The 19,981-nt window shown below is 46.5% G+C and overlaps 1 protein-coding gene across 1 annotated transcript in view; it reads left to right on the top strand.

Annotated features, from left to right (window-relative positions):
* LOC100676509 (calpain-8) overlaps window positions 1–19,981 on the top strand; it is an 86,072-nt gene that overhangs the window by 11,715 nt on the left and 54,376 nt on the right. Inside the window, exon 2 of the mRNA XM_064276954.1 lies at window positions 921–990. Within this exon, the coding sequence (XP_064133024.1) occupies window positions 921–990 (70 nt within the window). The remainder of the gene's footprint in view (window positions 1–920; window positions 991–19,981) is intronic.

Below are 19,981 nucleotides of genomic sequence, written 5' to 3' on the forward strand. Positions count from 1 at the left end.
TCCCTAGCCGTGTGACTGTGGGCAGGTGGCTTCACTTCTCTGGGCTCAGAGTCCCCAGCAATAGAATGAAGTAAGGCAGTCCCCGACGTACGACGGCATTCCATTTCGACAACTGCGTCCTAAGTCAGTTCTGATGTGAAGTCGAATACCTCTTTTTTTTTTTTTTTTCAATTTCTCATTATTATTGCCTTTTATTATCAGTATCTTTATAAATCCAATCTTTATTAGTCTTTGGGGGCTGGAAACATTACATGTAAACATCGGAGAGTGAACATCTGAGAATGATAACATCAGCAAATTACGTGCCACAACATTGTATGTAGTACAGAAAATTCCAGAACAGACAGTGGTGAGCTGGATTCATTGTAACTCAAATGTATTGTAAATTGGTGACTACCTATATGTGCAGTGGAGCTCTGGTGGCGCAGTGGTTAAGAGCTTAGCTGCTGACCAAAAGGTTGGCAGTTCGAAATCCACCAGCGGCTCCTTAGAAACCCTCTGGGGCAGTTCTACTCTGTCCTATAGGTGACTATGAGTTGGAATTGACTCAACAGCAATGGGTTTGGTTTTTTGGTTTGTATGTGCAGTCAGTGATCTGCTAGGTTTCTTCAGGTCTGGAATTCTGACTCTAATGCTCCTTTGGGAGTCCCTGGGTGGTGCAAACGGTTAACATGCTAGGCTGCAAACCAAATGGTGGGAGGCTTGAGTTCACCCAGGGGTGCTTAGGAAGAAAGGCCTGGCAATCTACTTCTGAAACATCAGTCATTGAAAACCCAATGGAGCACAGCTATACTCTGACACACACGGGGTCACCATGAGTTGAAGTCAACTTGATTGGCAGCTGGTTTTAACGTTCCTTTATCCACGCAGCTAACATCACTAGCATCTTGTGACTTGTGTTTGTCCCTAATTACTTTCAGGAATTGTGTCCCAGCCCTCAGTTTATCGTTGGTGGAGCTACTCGAACGGACATTTGTCAAGGTGGTCTAGGTGAGTAACTGGGGAGAGTCCTGTTTGTTTTGGGAGGGGGCTTGTGTGTTTGGAATGAACAACATCAGATTAAGCTGTTAGACTTGACCTAATACATTATCTACCAAACACATTGCCATCAAGTCGATTCTGACTAATAGCGACCCTATAAACAGAGTAGAACTGCCCCACGGGGTTTCCAAAACTGTAATCTTTACAGAAGCAGACTGCCACAGCTTTCTCCCACGGAGTGGCTGGTGGGTTCAAACTGCTGACCTGCGGTTAGCAGCCAATCGCTTTAACCTCTGCTCCACCAGGGCTCCTTAAGTCATGTACATATGGGTACTAAAATTACGCACATATGAGTGTCCGTACGGGTTTGTGTCTTTGAGAGTGCCTTCTTCACCAGGCATCTGCAATGCTGGCAGTATCTTTTGGCTTCACCTACCAAGAGATTGGAGCCCTGGTGGCAGAGTGTTTAAGAGCTTGGCTGCTAACCAAAAGGTTGGCAGATCGAATCCACCAGCTGCTTCTTGAAAACCCTGTGGGACAGTTCTACCCTGTCCTCTAGGGTTGTTATGAGTGGGAATTGACTGGATGGCAATGGGTTCCCTCGGTTTTACCAAGAGATTTTCAGCAAGCTCATTTAATCCCTTTAATGCTGGAGTAACAAGCCAGGAGTATATGCATAAAGGAGAACCATGTTTACTGTGTTTTTATAATGGGTACCCTTAAGGTGGACATAACCTGCTGTGTGGCAATGTCTATGTAATTATGGATGTTTTTATAGTTTACATCATAATAGATGTTTCTGTAAGTTATAAGAAAACAAGAATCTTATCTCTCTAGCCCAGCTGTCTTTCCTAGGCCCAGAATCCTGGAACCTAGGCCCTTTCTTTCCCAACCTTTCATTTCCATTCAAATCAGGTGCAGTTGAGCTTAAAAATGACTTACTTTGTTTCGTAAGTTCTAGCCTCCCTTGTCAGACCCCAGGTGCTGCTAGAGGGCAGATTTCTTCGCTTTGCTGCTCTCCCAAGCCCTTCTGACCCCAGGGCCTCTCAGGCGGGAGCTTCTGTATTGAGCTGGACAACGCTTAAGTTTTATGGGACAATATGGCCTTGAATTGAATTCACTGGGCTTCTAAATCACTGTCTAGTGACAGCTGCAAAATAGAGAACTGAAAGTGAAGGCCAAGAGGAAACAACACAGCAAAACAAACAAAATACTCAGCATCCGTACACACTCAATGGCCCTTTATTTTATTTGTTTAGATTTTCCCTCTTTCTCCCTTGTTCCAGCCAGGAAAACCTTTCTCCAGCCGGCTTGAAATCCTCGTGATTCTGAAAATCACAAGGCACTTTATTTTAAGTGCTTCCAATGTTCTTTCCCTTAGTGGGTATAGCAAATAGGCCTTAGCTCCAGGTCGTGGGGCGCAGCTCTAAAGCCTGAAGGGTGATCCATTCTCCACACAGGAGGGCCGAGGGCCCTGTTCCCTGATACCCACAGCTCAGAGTCCTCAGCCTTTGTGGCAGGGCTCTGGGGAGAGGAGTAGGGTGCCGCTCTGACCTTTTCTTCTTCTGGATCCGTGTGATGTGCCTTTTCACTTTAAGCTAAGTGTTTAGCCTAATTAGCATGTGTCTCAGGGAAATGAACCAAAGCCTTTAACGGCTCCTTGTTACAGATTTTGTTTAAACTTTGGAAAAGGTATTTAATAAGTGCCTTTTAATTGTCGACTTGGATGGATTTTCCTTTGAATAGTTCTAAGCAAGGAGAGTTAACCCTGGTGGCGCGGTGGTTAAGAGCTTTGGCTACTAACCAAAAGGTCGGCAGTTTGAATCTACCAGGCCCTCCTTGGAAACCCTATGGGGCAGTTCTGCTCTGTCCTATAGGGTCCCTATGAGTTGGAATCGACTCGAGGGCGATGGATTAAGGAGAAGAAAGTGTTTCCAAAAGGAGGCTTGTGAGTTACCATGGTGAGTATGTGCTGCTGATGGAGACAAGGCTGGAAATGTAGGAAATGAACCCAAAGGAGTTCCAACTTGCATCTAAACAAGTGTGGCAGCTGAGCTGCTGTGATTTCTAATGGATCAAGGGAAACGAAATGCAAAGTCAAGGCTCCTGAAAGGGGCTGGAGGCTCTTGGTAGGGGGCCTGGGGGGCCCATTGAACAGATTGAGCCTCAGTAAGTAGAAAAGTGGATGCCTCACACCATAGGGGCATCCCTGGGTGGTGTAAACAGTTAACGCGCTCACTGCTAACAAGGTTGGAGGTTCAAGTCCACCCAGAGAGGCACCTTGGAAGACAGGTCTGGTCATCTGTCTCTGAAAAATCAGCCATTGCAAACCCTGTGGAGCACAGCTCTACTCTGACACACATGAGGTTGCCATGAGTTGAAATCCACTAGAGGGCAACTGGTTTCACCACATAGCAACTCAGCACCAGGGTGGGAAGCCAGGGGCTAAATCTCAACAATGGGTGTGGCCCACGAAATTTGAGCCAGGGCTGGCCCTTAAACAATGCGTGAATTGTGGCAAGATTAAGAGGGGAGACTTCTCACCCGATGACAGGCAGTGTGTGTTCCCAAAGAACAAGGCGGCACCATGTGGCGTTTGTTGAACTTGGGCGGGACGTGGATTAATATTTGGTAAATGTTTCCTTGGCTTTTCTGAGTTCAACATAGCACAATGGGGTCCGCCCTAGGTTTTTCTTTTTTTCTTAAACAGTTGATATATATATACAAATTGTCTTTTTTTAAATAGATTAATCATGTTATATTATTTTTTAACATGACACGGTTCAAACATTAAAACAGCTAAAAGGTACACAGTGAAAAGTCGGCCTTGCACCCCTGTCTCCATTTGCTCCGCGGCACCTTTTCTTTCTTCCATGTGTATCCTTTCTGTGTTCCTTTATGCAAATTCAAGCAAATCTAGGTACATAGTCTTGTTTTTTATCCCTTTCTTGCATTAAAGGTTGTTGTTATCTGCCGTCGAGTTGGTGCCAACGCCTGGCAACCTTAATACGACCAGAACAAAACGTTGCCTGGTCCTGCGCCAGCGTCACGATCGTTGGCGTGTTTGAGTCCATTGTTGTGGCTTTTGGGTCAATCCATGTCACAGAGGGCTCCCCTCATTTTTGCTGAGTCTCTAGTTTACCAAACAGGATACTATCTCCCAGTGAGTGGTAGCATACAGTGCTGCTTATTTCACTCAAATGAAATATCTTGGCGATCTTTCCACATGAATTCACAAAGAGCTTCATCTTTTTTTTAACCCTGAGAATGCTGTACTCTGTAGTGTGGCTGTGTCACAGTTGACTTGACCTGTCTCCTATGGATGGACACTGGGACTATTTTTGCTCTTTTGCGACTATGAAAAACGTTGCAGTGAATACCCTGGTCCATATGCCATGTTGTACGTGTGAGGACATCTGTCAGCAGGTCCGAAGTGCGGCTACTTTGGTCATCATGGGGGCATCCTTCTGCCTTCCCCTTACTGTTCTCGCTATGCCAGACCCTCACCCCGAAAGTGTGAGCCTCTTGGCTCCCATCACAGTTTATGCCCACATAAGCCCGGGAGCTGGCTTTCTTTGGAGACAGAATTGCAGGAAAATAGAGATTGGGCTACCCGTAATGTCAAGGATCCAACTGACCCAAACAGCTCTTGCTGCAGACAGAATGTGACTTCCCTTTGGGTAGGTTATTCTCACAGGAGCAAGGTGTGGCTTGAGCTCTTTTGGTAAAACTGCCCCCAAAGAAAAGCCCTCACTGGATCCCCAGGCCAAACTCCTTTCAGCCTGGCAGACTGAGGAGGGATTTCTCCAAAGACAGTGTCCCATGCAATCCCAGCCTTCCCTCGCTCTGTCTTTTTTGAGGACTCCTTACTCGCCAGGTCCAGCAAGGACCACATACACAGTGTCCTACCACAGAGTGAGGAACCTCAGGGCACTCCACATTGTGATGGAGTGAGTTATGAGCATGTACTCCTCTGTAGGTCATGTCTGTGGGCACCCACTTCTGACGTACGCTCGCGGTTGATACATCGCTTTAGGAACTGCAGAGACCTCGCTGGTCCCTCTGCTGCCTGTTTCAGTGCAGTCTCGCTCTCCCGGAAACTTTGGCACATGCACCTCCCAGAGCATCTTGAGACCTCGGTGCTACCGGAACAGACCGTGTCCTAAACGTGAAGTATGCATTTCTGGCTTTGTGCACCTGACAAAGTAAGTCATGCCTACGTATCAATCCAGACTCCTCTGGTTGCTGGGTTTAAAAGTCTAACCCAACTAGCTTAGGAACCACCACCCATCTGTCAGTTTGTTGTACTGTGGTGGCTTGCTTGTTGCTAGGATTCTGGAAGCTATACCACAGGTTTTGCAAATACCAGCAGGGTCACTCCCGGTGGAAAGTCTTTAGCAACCTTCCAGGCTTCAAGAGACTAGGAAGAAAGGCTTGGTAATCTATTTCCAAAGATTAGCTAATGAAAACCCTATGGATTCCATGGAATATTGTGTGAGACTTTGACTTGCTTACTTTGGACATGTCACTGGGAAGACCTGATTGTTGGAGAAGGACATCATTTTTGGTAAAGTGGAGGGCCAGCGAAGGTGAAGGAAGCCCTCAGTGAGATGGATTGGCACAATCCATCGCTGAAGTAATGGACTCAAACATACCAAGGATCACGAAGATGGCACAGAACTGGGCAGTGTTTCATTCTGTTATGTACGAGATCAGCATGAGTTGGAGCCAACTCAATGGCAGCTAACAACAACGTTAAGAAATAAAGGGGGAATTTATTGACTTGTCTAAGTAGCCCGTGAAAAGAGAGGGACAGAACTGGCTTCAGTGAAGCCTGGCTCCAGGGATTTAAATGTTGCCGAGGCCCTCTCTGTTTGCCTCTCATCTCTGCTGGTCTCTGTGTGTTGGCTTCATTCTCTTTCATGGCTGGCAGGAAATAGGACCACTAGTGCTTCCGAGCTTCATCCCAGTAACATTATAAACCAACTTTGGTTTCACAGATCTCAGAAAAAGATTTTGATTTGATGGTGTCATGGATTGAATTGTGTCCCTCCAAAATATGTGACAACTTGGTTAGGCCATGATTCCCACTATTGCGTGGTTGTCCTCCATTTTGAGGTTGATGTAATTTTCCTATGTGTTATAAATCCTAATCCCTGCCAGTGGTTAATGAGGCAAGATTAGATTACCTTAAAGAGGATTAGGGTGGGATGTAACACCCTTACGCAGTCACATCCCTGATCCAACGTAATGGGAGTTTCCCTGGGATATGGCCTGTACCATCTTTTACCCCTCGAGAGGTAAAAGGAAAGGGAAGTGAGCAGAGAGTGGATAACCTCATACAACCAAGAAAGAAGCACCAGGAGCAGAGCACATCCTTTGGACCCAAGGTTCCTGCACGGAGAAGCTCCTAGTCCAGGGGAAGATTGACGTCAAGGACCTTCCTCCAGAACTGACAGAGAAAGAAAGCCTTCCCTTGGAGCTGACGCCCTGAATTTGGACTTGTAGCCCAGTAGACTGTGAGAGAATAAATTTCTGTTTGTTAAAGCCATCCACTTGTGGTATTTCTGTTAAAGCAGCACTAGATAACTAAGACAGATGGCGTGAGTCTTTACTCCCTCCTTGGACTATTTACTGCAGCCAGAGGGGTGAGGTAATATATGATTGGCCCAGCCTGGGTCACGGGTCTGCTCTTGTGGCCAGGTTGATGCGTTTATGATTGGGTGGCTCCCTCTAAAACCACAGAGGAAATTTTTCAAAAGAAAGGGGCAGTGGCTCTGAGCAGGTAAAACAAAAGAACACCTCAATGTGTAAATAAGGGGTAGGCTCAGGTATGGCCTCTCTACGCTCTCTCTTTCTGTCTTAGTCATCTAGTGCTGCTATAACAGAAATACCACAAGTGGATGGCTTTAACAAACAGAAATTTATTCTCTCACAGTTTAGGAGGCTAGAGTTCCAAATTCAGGGCACCAGCTCCAGGGGAAGGCTTTCTGTCTCTGTTGGCTTGTCATCAATCTTCACCTGGTCTAGGAGCTCCTCAGTGCAGGAACCTTGGGTCCAAAGGACATGCTCTGCTCTAGGTGCTTCTTCCTTGGTGGTATGAGGTCCCTCTCCTTTCTGTTCACTTCTTTCTTTTATATCTCAAAGGACATTGACTCATGATACAACCTAATCCTGTAAATTGAGTCCTGCCTCATTAACATAGCTGCTTCTAATTCTGCCTCATTATTAGAGGATTTACAGCACATAGGATAATCACATCAGGTCACAAAATGGAAGACAGCCACAAAATACTGGGAATCGTGGCCTAGCCAAGGAGGCACACATTTTGGGGGGTCACAATTCAATCCATAACACACTCACCAGATCATCTTTGCTCTCCGAACCCAGTGGCCCTGACATCTTTCCCCTTTCTCTAAATACATTGCCCTGCAAGGGTCCTGGAAATGCCTTTCCCTGGGGACCCCTCCTCTTTCTCTGGGATTTACCATTAGCAGTGATTATTCAGCATGCTGTGATGGAAACAGCATACACAGGGAGACCTGGGTCTTCATGGCCTGCCTGTGGCCTTGCCACCTCAGTTTTCACAGCTATGAAGTGGGGGTACAGTCAAGATCAACTTGCCAGGTGGTTATGATGAGTACAGAATTGACACTTGGGTCCTTGGCCTCTAAGAAGTAGGCACTCCCAAGGGTGGAAGCGGATGTTAATAACTCTGGGAATCCCAAATATACATTGGCTCCATGGGACTCCCTTAAACAAACAAGCAAACCAACCAACCAACCAACCAACCAACCAACCAACCAACCAACCAACCAACCAACCCAACCAACCAACCAACCAACCAACCAACCAACCAACCAACCCAACCAACCCAACCAACCCAACCAACCAACCAACCAACCAACCAACCAACCAACCAACCAACCAACCAACCAAACCAACCAAACCAACCAACCAACCGGTTGCCGTCAAGTTGTCTCTGACTCATGGGCACCCTCTGTGTGTCAGAGTAGAACTGTGCTCTGTAGGGTTTTCAGTGGCTGATTTTTCAGAAGTGGTTCACCAGGCCTTTATCCCGAGGTGCCTCTTGGGGGACTCAAACAGCCAACCTTTCAGTTAGCAGGAAAGCACTTAACCATTTGCACACTCAGAGGCTCCTTAAAAAACTGATTGCTATCAAGTTGATTCTGACTCATGGTGACCCCATGCCTGCCAGCGTAGAACTGTGTGCCATGGGGTTTTCAATGGCTGATTTTTTCAGGTGTAGACTGCCAGGCCTTTCTTCTGACGTACCTCTGGGTGGGTTGGAACTGCCAACTTTTCAGTTAGCAGATGAGTTGCCTAACCATTTGTGCCACTCAAGGATGTCCTGAATATATATTAGTTCCATGGGGCTGTCTTAGAACTCTCTAGAACCACTGCATCTGGGGCACAGCAGTGTTTGTTGACCTTTTGATCTGTTGACCTAAACCTTCTGCTTTTGAAAGCAGGCATACGCTAAACCTGAGACTACTCATGTTCCTTTCTGACTTCCTTGTCCCATGTCATCCTTGACAATAAGGCTGGGTCAGGCTTTTAGGATAAAAATCCCATCCTGAAGTTGTCTGTCTTTATTTTCAAAGGTTTTCAAAATTTCATGCAAACCAGCACATCTGCTTGTCCTGCCTGCCTGACTCGCTGGCTCTGTTGGTAGGAACATAATGGTGCTGGAGGTGCTTGCTGATCCTGGGCCAGTATAGACTGTGACTGAGGTCGTCCCGAGCCTCTGTGGGCTGTGGATAAAGGAAAGGAACACAGACAGAAGCCACCTCTTACTGTTGACTGCATTCTGTGAGCCTTGTGGGGCTCTGCTCTGGGCTTCTCAGAGCCTGCCCGTCTCTCCCAGGCTCAGTGGTGCCTGCTAACTCTCCCTGCCACACAGCTGCATTTAGCCCTGAGCCTAGGTGCACCCACATGCAGGAAACACTAAGAAGTTGTATCACTCATGCCTATGGTTGTGAAAATGCAACAGGACTTGAAACATCTCTAGGTGTAAATGGGCCCAAAGGCCACTTAATGAAGGTGTTACTCTATAATAGGAGAAGATTTTGGCCTCTGAAAAATGAAATACGACATTCACTGTTTTCAGGAATAAACAGCCCTGGTGGCACAGCAGTTGAAGCACTCAGCTGCTAACCAAAAGGTCAGTGGTTCAAACCCACTAGCTGATATGTGGGAGAAAGACGTGGCAGTCTGCTTCTGTAAAGATTTACAGCCTGGAAAACTCTATGCGGCAGTTCTACTCTGTCCTTGTAGGGTCGGTATGAGTTGGAATCATTTCAGTGGCAGTGGGTTTGGGTTTCAGGAACGGCGAGCAGGAGATTTTCTTTGTTAACAAGAGTAACCGAGACTTCTAGAATTTACATACAAATCAGAATGCCTTCTAAATTATGAATGCTACAATGTTTATTCAACATTTTAGTATACTCGGTGGTTTGTTTTCTGTATGAAACCAAACCCATTACTGTTGAGTAATCCTGAGTCATGGCAACCCCACGTGTTTCAGAGTAGAACTGCACTCCATAGGGTTTTCAAGAGCTGTAATCTTTTTTTGTTTTTTGATTTTCTTTTACTGTACTTTAGTTGAAGGTTTGCAGAACAAATTAGCTTCTCATTAAACAGTACACATACCGTTCTATGACATTGGTTAACAACCCCACCACATGTCAGCACTCTCCGTTCTCCGCCTTGCATTCCCTGTTACCAGCTTTCCTGTCCCCTCCTGCCTTCTAGTCCTTGACCCCTGGCTGGTGTGCCCCATTAGTCTCGTTTAGCTTTATGGGCCTGTCTAATCTTTGACTGAAGGGTAAACCTCAGGAGTGACTTCATTACTGAGCTAAAAGCGTGTCTAGGGGCCATACTCCCAGGGTTTCTCCAGTCTCTGTCAGGCCAGTAAGTCTGGTCTTTTTTTGTGAGTTGAATTTTGTTCTACACTTTTCTCCAGCTCTCTCCAGGACCCTCTATTGTGACCCCTGTCAGAGCAGCCAGTGGTGGTAGCCGGGCAGCATCGAGTTGTATTGGTCTCAGTCTGCTGGAAGTTGTAGTAGTTGTGGTCCATTAGTCCTCTGGACTAATCTTTCCCTTGCATCTTTAGTTTTCTTCATTCTCCCTTATTTCCAAAGGGGTGAGACCAGTGGAGTATTTTAGATGGTCGCTCACAGACTTTTTTTTTTTTTAATTAACTTTTATTAAGCTTCAAGTGAACGTTTACAAATCCAATCAGTCTGTCACATATAAGTTTACATACATGCTCACAGACTTTTAAGACCCCAGACACTACTCACCAAAGTCAAATGTAGAACATTTTCTTTACAAACTGTGTTTTGCCAGTTGAGCTAGATATTCCCTACCAATAGCTGTAATCTTATGGAAGTAGATTGGCAGGCCTTTCTTTTGCTTCGGCTCTGGGTAGATTTGAACCACCAGCTTTTCGGTCAGTAGTTTAATTCAAACAGTTAACACCACTCAGGGCCCATGTAGAGCAGGATTAATAAGTGAGATGAGCTTTTCTTTGCAGGCTTTGGTAAGTATTGGGTTTTCGCTTTCTCCATCCTGCCTTCCCTGTCAATTTTTCGCTCTCGGTCTTATACTCTGTGTGTGTTTGCATATGTGTGCTTGTATGTGCTTCTCTCTTCTACCCTCCCCCTTTCTCTACTGGCCTGATTTTTCCTCTACCTCTGTGGAATTGATGTCTTTTTCATCTTTCATTGTATTCATTGAATAGAGTTTTATATGCAGTGTTCTGGACTGTATCTATTTTATATTCCGTATGACTGGACGGTTTCATGTGTCTTGAAAGACAAAGAACCAATAGCCACGACCTAAATTCAGTTGCATTCTCATCTGCACCCCTCAGGTTGATCTTCTCTGTGAGTCAGCACTCCCCAACCAAGAAGGACCTGCGTGCCCGGATCGCGGCCAGGGCGCTTCCGGCTCCTCAGGAGTCAGGAGTAATGCCAACATCTTGAAGAGCACTTTTTAGACACAGCTCTAGTGGCACAGTGGTTCAAATACTTGACTGCTGACCGAAAGGTCGGGAGTTCAAAACCACCAGTTGCTCTGTGAGAGGAAGATGTGGCAGTCTGCTTCTGTAGACATTGACAGCCCTGGAAACCCTATAGGGTCACTATGAGTTGGAATTGACCCGATGGCAGTGAGTTTTTGGCTTTGGTGTCTGTAGCATCCTTGGAAGGCTGGGCCAAAGTAAATCAATTCACTAGGTCTGAATGGTTATTTTAATGAGCAATCAGAGGACACCTCAGGGAACTTAAAGGTCCAAACCTGCTCATTGATTCTGGAAAGTCAGGGGCAGACCTCCAGAAGCAGGACAAACAGCCAAGGACTGTCCCATTTTGCCCAGCCACGGGCCCAATCTTGATATGGGGAAGTTTGCTTTTGCTAATGGGGTCTTTTCCTATCTGTACCGGTTCCCCTTCCTTGTGGCATATCTTGTTTCTCTGTCTTGGTTCCTAGTGCTCAGTGCCCTCATGTTCGGTCCTACCATCACCACTGTCCTGTCTATTCTGAGGCAAGGGCCAGGGACAACCATTTACATGGTAGTGTGAATTTGAGTTAGTGTGTTACATCTTGCATCTTGAGTGTTAACAGCATGAAGTTGTTCCGTTCTATCTTTAGCTTCACTAACGCCTGACTAAAATTTATCATTTTCTTCATTGTGAGAGCAGGCAGTGAAGCACAGTAATAGAAATCAGAGATTATTTTCATATCACATTACAGTTGTTTGTTGCAAACACCTCAAAGTACTATTTCTGCTCTTTACTACCTCAAAATTATGCTGTGTATTAGGCCCTTCTCCAAATCCTTTATATAGACCATTGATAAGAAGCACAGATATAACTGTATTACAATTTTTAACAAATTTTGGTCACTGTGTTTCAATATATTTATTTTTTTATAGTCTTATTTTTTAATTTTATGCATTTAGAAACATTATTCTGAGCACGGACCCTAGGCTCCATTGAATTGCCAAAGGGGCCCATGTACAGAAAAGATAAAGAGCCCTGCATCGAGGGAATGCTTGGTCTCCTCTGCCCGTGGAGAAATCTTTTTGTGAGGACGCTGTCAGCACAGTCCAGTTTTACCTGTCCCTCACTGGTGAGGTGAGCCTGTGAGTCCCCACGGAGAGATCTGCTTACCCTTGAGATTAATTAAACTTATGAGAATTGTGGTATTGGTGAAGAACAATGAATATACCATGGCCTGCCAAAGGAATGAACAAATTTGCCTTGGAACAAGTACAACCGGAATGCTCCTTAGAAGCAAGGATGGCAAGATTATGTCTCACAGACTTTGGACATGTTATCAGGAGGGATCAGTCCCTGGAGAAGGACATCATGCTTGGTAAAGTAGAGGGTCAGTGAAAAAGAAGAAGACTCTCAACAAGGTGCATTGATGCAGCGGCTGCAACAATGGACTCAAGCACAGCAAGGATTGTGAGGATGGCGTAGGCCTGGGCAGTGTTTTGTTCTGCTGCACATAGGGTCGCTCTGGGTTGGAACTGATTCACCTAACAACAACGACAACAGCGAGAAGGTGGTGAGTGGTCCAGGCCACGGGCTTCTCTCCAAGCTTTGTCTCGGACTGAGTAGCCTGAGGTTTGAGTCTGAAAACTGAGCATGACTTAGGCTGGAGCGATGGTGGCTCACTGGTAGAATTCTCGCCTCCCATGTGGGAGACCGAGGTTCCAGTCCTGGTCAGTGCTGTGCAGCCACCGCCTGTCTGTCGGTGGAGGCTTGCATGCTGCCATGATGCTGAACAGGTTTCATCAGAGCCTCCAGGCAAGACAGATGAGGAAGAAAGTCCTGTTGATCTATTTCTGAAAAATCAGCCAATGAAAACATTATGGATCACAACGGTCCAACCTGCAAACAGTCATGGGGATGATGCAGGACCAGGCAGTGTTGCTTTCCTGTTGTGTGTGGGGTCACCATCAAGTCAGGCCCCTGACTCAACGGATGTGAACAACAACAGAAACAAGACTGTGACCGTTTTCTACTCAAATGGATTTTGCTGGAAAACTTTTGTTGCACATGTTTGGTGGATAATCATTTTAATATACTCCACAGAGCCAACAGGACTCACCCGACTAGGGCAGACACCCCACCTAAATAAAGCTCAGCGCACAGCGAAAAGACTGTGGCCCGTCCATTACCATGGGGCTTAGGCTCTGCCTTTGCAGACATCACCCCAGGGCTCAAGGAAGAGTTCCCCACTGCAGGCGGGCTTGTGAGTACAGGCTCCTCCATCTCCCTAACTTGTCAGGAATACACAATTGCCCCCACCCTAGCCATCAGGCCAGCACCCCAGGCTGGTTAAAGGGTGTAATTAAATGTGACCCCGGTGCCATCTGCAGACATGTAGTTGATCTAACACCAGTAATGCAATGTCTGGGTCCCCAAGACTCTGGGGAGCTCGTGTGTGCTGACCTCTGGGGCTGTCACCTAAAAGGAACAAGTTGAGGTGGAGGCAGGCTGGTGCAGGAGCGGGAAGGGTGAAGTCACAGGTGGGCTCAGGCCTCCGTGGAACTCAGAGCGGCCTCGGGCATTTATTAAAGCCCCCACAGCAGCATTTGGGGCTGTGGCACAGAGGCACACGCCTTCAGTTCCCCAGTAGCGATTTCCGTCATCCAGGGAAGGAAAGCAGGCGTTCTCCCTTCCCTTCTTCCATCTCTCCTCGTCCCAGAAGAGCATGGATCTCTAGGTTTGCAGCAGCAAGCCCACGCCACCCACTCCTGGAGAAAGGACGGTGCTTCCTTTGTTCTTAGAGGCTACGCGGACTTGAGGAATGGAGACAAGTGGAGTCTTCCTTGGCACCAGTCTGGGTCACTTCCCAAGCACCACTCTCTGTCAGAGCTTTCTCTTGGTCCTACACTTCTGTTGCCCACCTCTTCCCATCTCAGCTGCTCTTGCTGATCTTGGCTGTGCAACCCAGCGCCGGTGGATAGAAACTGGTTGAGTCTGCCAGTACAGAGGCGTAATCCATTTCCTATAAGCCAACAGCCACCTTGTAAAAATTACAGTTGGGTTTCTTGTTGGTTTAGGGAATTGCGTAAGGCCACTCCATTCCTCCCCATGCCTGCTTCTTGTGGGTGGGACCCTCTCCATTTTGCACTTTGCTTTATTTACCTTCTCACGTTTTGCTCTAAAAGTCCCCTTTATGTCTTGCTTGGAAGTCCCACAGGATGGCTGTGTAGCCCTGGGGTTTGTTCCTGGGCTCCATGACCCAGCCCCTGGCCACTGCAGCCTACATCCATGCCCTCAGTCTTGGTCCCTGGGATTCTGCTACCTGGGCCCTCCATCCTTCTGCTCTGTAGGAGGACAGAGGCCTGGGGACCCTTGTCACATCTCAGGCCCCTTCTGCACACCTGTTCAGGTCTCAGGGACTGTACTTCTCCATCACACTCTCCAGGGCCAATACTGGAGGAGGTGCCTCTGCATTAGGACTGGACATTGAGTTGCTGGCCTTTCTCTTGTGTACCCCCTGCCTTATTGCCTCAAATTCTGTTTGCTCTTACTTGTTCTCCTCACCCCCTTAGGCCCAGAATCTCCTTTCTTCCCTGGATCCCATGTAGCTGGAGTTGGTGGGATCTAGGGGAGAATTAGCTCCAGGGGTTACAGATCAAATACCTACGCAGGCCACAGAGTTGAGTAAAGTAGGGCTGGAGTAGATGGCAATAGAGACTGGTGGGGACTGTGGCAAACTAGAGAGCCTGCTCCATAAGAGGGGGACGCCATAACCACCCATCTTGAGCCAGTTGTTGCCGTGAAGGAGCAAGGAGATTACCCTGACTGCCCTCTGTTAAAATGGCACCCCCCTGGTTGATCTCATTCCCCTCATTCTACATTCATTTTCTGTATGGCGGTTACCAGGCATGTGTCTCTTCTTGTTGTTCGTTTGTCTTCCCACTAAAATGTAAATGCCATGAATGCAAAGCCTTTCCTTCCTTCCTTTCCTCCAGTGTCGTATCCTTAGGGCCTAGCGTAGTACTTGGTACACAGAATCGATGCCCATTAAATGTTTGTAGAATGAATGTCCGTAGGAATTTTGGCCAGACTTGGCAGTTTTTAAGGGAAGACAGACATCTGGATGTTTATGTGAAACCTCCCAATTCGGATATGTAATTGGAATCACTAGGGCAGGCCGGCAGTATACATGCTGAACAAAAATAGAGCTGCAAGCCAGTGGTGACCGGTTTATCACCTTTAGCCTACACCGAGCCCCTGCTGGGGCTGACTCGAGGCACTGACCCTTGGACTTTCTGGTATTCTAGCCAACTTCCATCCTTCTGATCTACATTGAACTACTACTGCGAGCAGTTCTCACTTTGGTCTTTGGAGAAACGCTGTTTTTTGTAGATGAAACTCAGGCACGCCTGCACTGGTTTCTGGATGAAACAGCTTTCCCCTGGCGGTTGCCCTACTTGCCAACCTTGACAGGGTTCCTCCGCCCCTCTGCCTAGGAGTTTTGCTTCCTCCTTGTCTCTTTACATCCTTTTGCTCTTAGGTACTGTGCATAGGCTATTTCTCCAGCCTAAATAAACCTTGTTTCCTGCCCACAACACCCCACCTCCTGGGCAGTATGATACCTGAGTTCACTTCACCTCATCTCTTGATAGTACATTTGAGCTTTGAAGTCCTTCCTCATCTTGCTGTGGACTCTCCACTGTCCTTTGTTTAATATTGTTGGTGGTGCAAACGGTTAAGCGCTCGACTTCTAGCTGGAAGGTCAAACCTACCCAGCGGCACCTCAGAAGACAGGCCTGGTGATCTGCTGCAGAAATGTCGCAGCCCTGAAAACCCTATGGAGCACGGTTCTACTCTGCACACTTGGCGTTGCCATGAGTTGGAATTGATGCGATGGCAACTAACAACAACAAGGACCCACATGTGTATTTGGAAACCTCGTGATCCCTGTCACCCGTCTGGGAGTGCCATGCAATTTACAATCATTTTTGGAGGGTGGGGGGCATTTTAATCACCTCTCACAGGCTGCTTGTGGCATACACAGTGGGACATCACTTTCTACTTGGCCACATGCATCCCAGCCCATCTCGTTATTTCTTTTTCCGTTAGACCTGGGTTCTAGCATTCTGTCTTTTTGAATCCAAAAAGGCATTATCATTAAACTCAGTGAGCAAGCCACTTTGCCTTGCCACTAGCTGTCAGATGTATTTACATACGCACCAAACATATAGGCTTAGTGGTTGTAGCCCCTGGGTGAAACAATCCCATTTATAATCTACTGAGAAATTTCCCTTCTCTAAATAGCATTACAGGTCTGATTTAAAGTTGTGGGGGGTTGGGGGGGGGGAGAGCAGAAAGTCCAGAAGCAGTTTCACATCGTTGAGCTTCATTCCTTCAACAATAGCAGAAATTAGATGGAAATTGGCCTGGTGGGCTTCATGAGCACCTAGAAGAAACTCTGTAATAATCTGAATAAGTCCCCTCGGCTGTGAAGACTTTCTTTCTTTCTTCCTCCCCACTGATAACTTAGAAAGTAAAGCAAGATGGCCTCTGGCTCAAAGATGACCTGCCCACCTTTCCTGGGTTTTCCTTTCGGTTCTGAAGTCATTAACTCTCCGGGGTGCTCTGCAGCTCCTGGAAGCGGAAGACCCCCTGGCCCAGAATTGTCCTCGGCTGAATGCTGCCATGCTAAGCTCCCCTCCGTGCTAAGCTGCCCCCAGCCTGCTGTCAGGTCTCAGAGGACCTTCTGGGTTGCCATGGGAACCAGAGAGTGGAGGCGCAAGGCGACCTATGGGGGGCCACAGAAGTGGATTATTCAGTGTGCTCTATTATACGTAGTCCAGTTTGAAAGGAGTTATTTTGAGGATATAAAATCATAGTTGCCATAAGTGAGTCATACTGCCATTGCTCAGAAGAAATCCCAGTAAGCTTGGGGGTGAATCTTTGAAACCATAGTGATGACACTTCTCCCAGAGTGATCCCAACACCCATATCCTGCTGAGAATATGGCACCAGGACTCTCAAGAAATTTGGGATACCAGGGTTTGAGGTACTCCGGGGTCTTGCTTCTAGAACAGTGGTCTCATGCTAATGCAGCCACAAAATGAAGAAAGATAGTGCAGTAAGGTGCGCCGGATTCTTTAATGTACAAATACAGCTGCGGGGGGCGGGGGTGGTTCACAGCATCGAATGGTGGTGGATTCACGTCTGTTGGTGAAGGGACATGTGGCTTATCTGATGGACTAATCTGTCAGAATCAGGAAGAACTTTCAGAGCTCATTCATTCATTTATCAAATGTTCATGAAGTGCCTTGTCTGTATCAGGCGGGCAGACTCTGGGGAAAAGGGAGACACAATAAGCACTGTCTTTTTTTTTCTCTTCTCCAGGTGAAGAGGGCGGGGAGGAGGGCTGCAGGCAGGCAGCAGAAATCATATGGCCAAAGGGCCCTGGGCGAGAAAGAGCACACCCGCTGGTGGGGCACCCGAAGGAAGAGGTGGGGGTGGAACATAGAGGGAGCAGGAAGCAAGGAGCAGAGAACCTGGGAGTGGAGGGCAGTCCCCGGGCCAGATCATGCAGGGCCTTGGTGCTGCGTTAAGAATTCTGGGCTTTACTTTAAGGGCAATGGGGAATCAGGGAAGGCTTTTAAACAAGGGAGCTGTACAGCCAGATTTGCTGTCGTGTGGGGAATGGGAACACAAGGCAACTGCAATACAAGGACCAGCTGTTGTCAAGTTGACTTCGACTCATGGCGACCCCATGTGTGTCAGAGTAGAACTGTCCTCCGTAGGGTTTTCAGAGGCTGGCTTTTTGGAATTAGATCACCAAGCCTTACTTCTGGGATGCCTCTGTGTGGACTCGAACCTCTGACCTTTTGGTTAGCAGCTAAGCAAGTTAACCTTTTGCACTACCCATGTTTCTTTTTTTATTATTTCATTGTACTTTAGGTGAAAGTTTACAGTGCAAATTAGCTTCTTATTCAAAAATTTATACACAATTGTTTTGCGTCGTTGGTTGCAATCCCCACAATGTGTCAGCACTCTCCCCCTTTCCCTTCCCACCCCACGTTCTCTGTGTCCATTTGTCCAGGTTTCCTGTTCCTTCCTGTCTTCTCATCTTTGTTTTTGGGCAGGTGTTGCCCATTTGGTCTCGTGTATTGATAGAACTAAGAAGAACTTTCCTCACGTGTGTTATTGTTTGTTTTATAAGCCTGTCTAATCTTTGACTGAAAGGTGAGTTAGCAGGGTGTCTGGGGGCCATATTCTTGGGTATTCCTCCAGTCTCTGTCAGACCAGTAAGTCTCATCTTTTTTGTGTGTGTGTGTGAATTTGCATTCTGTTTTACATTTTCTCCCGCTCTGCCCGGAACCATCTATTGTTACCCCTGTCAGAACGGTCGACAGTGATAGCCGTACGCCATCTAGTTCCTCTGGGTTCAGGCTGGTGGAGGCTGTGGTTTATGTGATCCATTAGTCCCTTGGACTAATATTTTCCTTGTGTCTTTGGTTTTCTTCATTTGTCTTTGCTCTGGACGGGATGGGACCAATATAGAAGTATCTTAGATGCGAGCTCTTAAGATCCCAGACGCTATTCAGGCAAGTAGGATGTAGAATGTTTTCTTTACGGGCTATGTTATGCCAATTGACATAGATGTTCCCCAAGACCATGGTCCCCAGCCCTCAGCCCCAGTAACTCTGTCCCTTAAGGTGTTTGGATATGTCTAGGAAGCTTCTGTAACTTTGTGTTTGTCAAGTTGTGCTGACTTCCCCTGTACTGTGTGCTGTCTTTCCCTTCACCAAAGTTAACACTTGTTTACTATCCAGGTAGTGATTTCTCTTCCCACCCCTCCCCTCCCTTGTAACCATCAAAGACTTTTTTCTTCTGCGTGTAAATCTTTTCTTGGGTTTTTATAATAGTGGTCTCATACAATATTTGTCCTTTTGTGATTGACTTATTTCACTCAGCAGAACACCCTCCAGATTCATCCATGTTGTGAGATGTTTCACGGATTCATCATTGTTCTTTATCTTCGCATACTATTCCATTGTGTGTATGTACCATAATTTGCTTATCTATTCATCTGTTGATGGGCACTTAGGTTGTTTCCATCTCTTTGCTACTGTGAATAATGTTGCAATGAACATGGGTATGCATATGTCTATTTGTGTGACGGCTCTTATTTCTCTAGGGTATATTCCTAGGAGTGGGATTGCTGGATCATATGGTATTTCTATTTCTAGCTTTTTAAAGAGGTGCCATATTGTTTTCCATAGTGGTTATACCATTTTACATTCCCACCAGCAGTGCAGAAGAGTTCCAGTCTCATGACAACCTCTCCAACATTTGTTGTTTTCTGGTTTTTTTTTTTTTTTGGTTAGTGGCAGTAATGTTGGGGTGAGGTGGTATGTCGTTGTTGTTTTGATTTGTATTTCTCTAGCGCCTAGTGATCGTTTCCTCATGTGTCTGTTGCCTCCCTGAATGAGGCCCACGTTTCTTAATAAACAGTATTTAAAAAGGTGTGATTGGTTTATTCTTTGAGAAATAAAACAAAAAAATTATGAGTACAATTTACCTTGTATTTCATAATATTTATGTAATAATTACAGCTTTGTGCTAAATCTTAGAACAAGGCATGAATCCACCCTTGACTTTCTGAGAGATGTGATTTTTTCTGAAACAATGACAAGACAGGAAGATGCAGCAGTTCCCACTTCGCACTTGACTTTCTAAGCAGAATCATGAAAACATTCAGATTTTATCAGTTTTCCCAAGGGCCCTTCTCAATCCTTCGATACTCAAACCATTTGCTTTTGAAGTGTCAATCCTGCCGTCGTCCTAGTCGGTTTCCTGTTCCTCAGCTACAACCACTATAACTCTGCCAAGTTCTCCTTTGTCAGTGGCCTGGGAGCACCTATCCAACATCACTTTCATCACCTTCATGAAATCTTGCAACTTTAGCAGATAGTTCAGCACCACTT

This window comes from Loxodonta africana, chromosome 25 (assembly GCF_030014295.1).
Source record: "Loxodonta africana isolate mLoxAfr1 chromosome 25, mLoxAfr1.hap2, whole genome shotgun sequence".
NCBI lineage: Eukaryota > Metazoa > Chordata > Mammalia > Proboscidea > Elephantidae > Loxodonta > Loxodonta africana.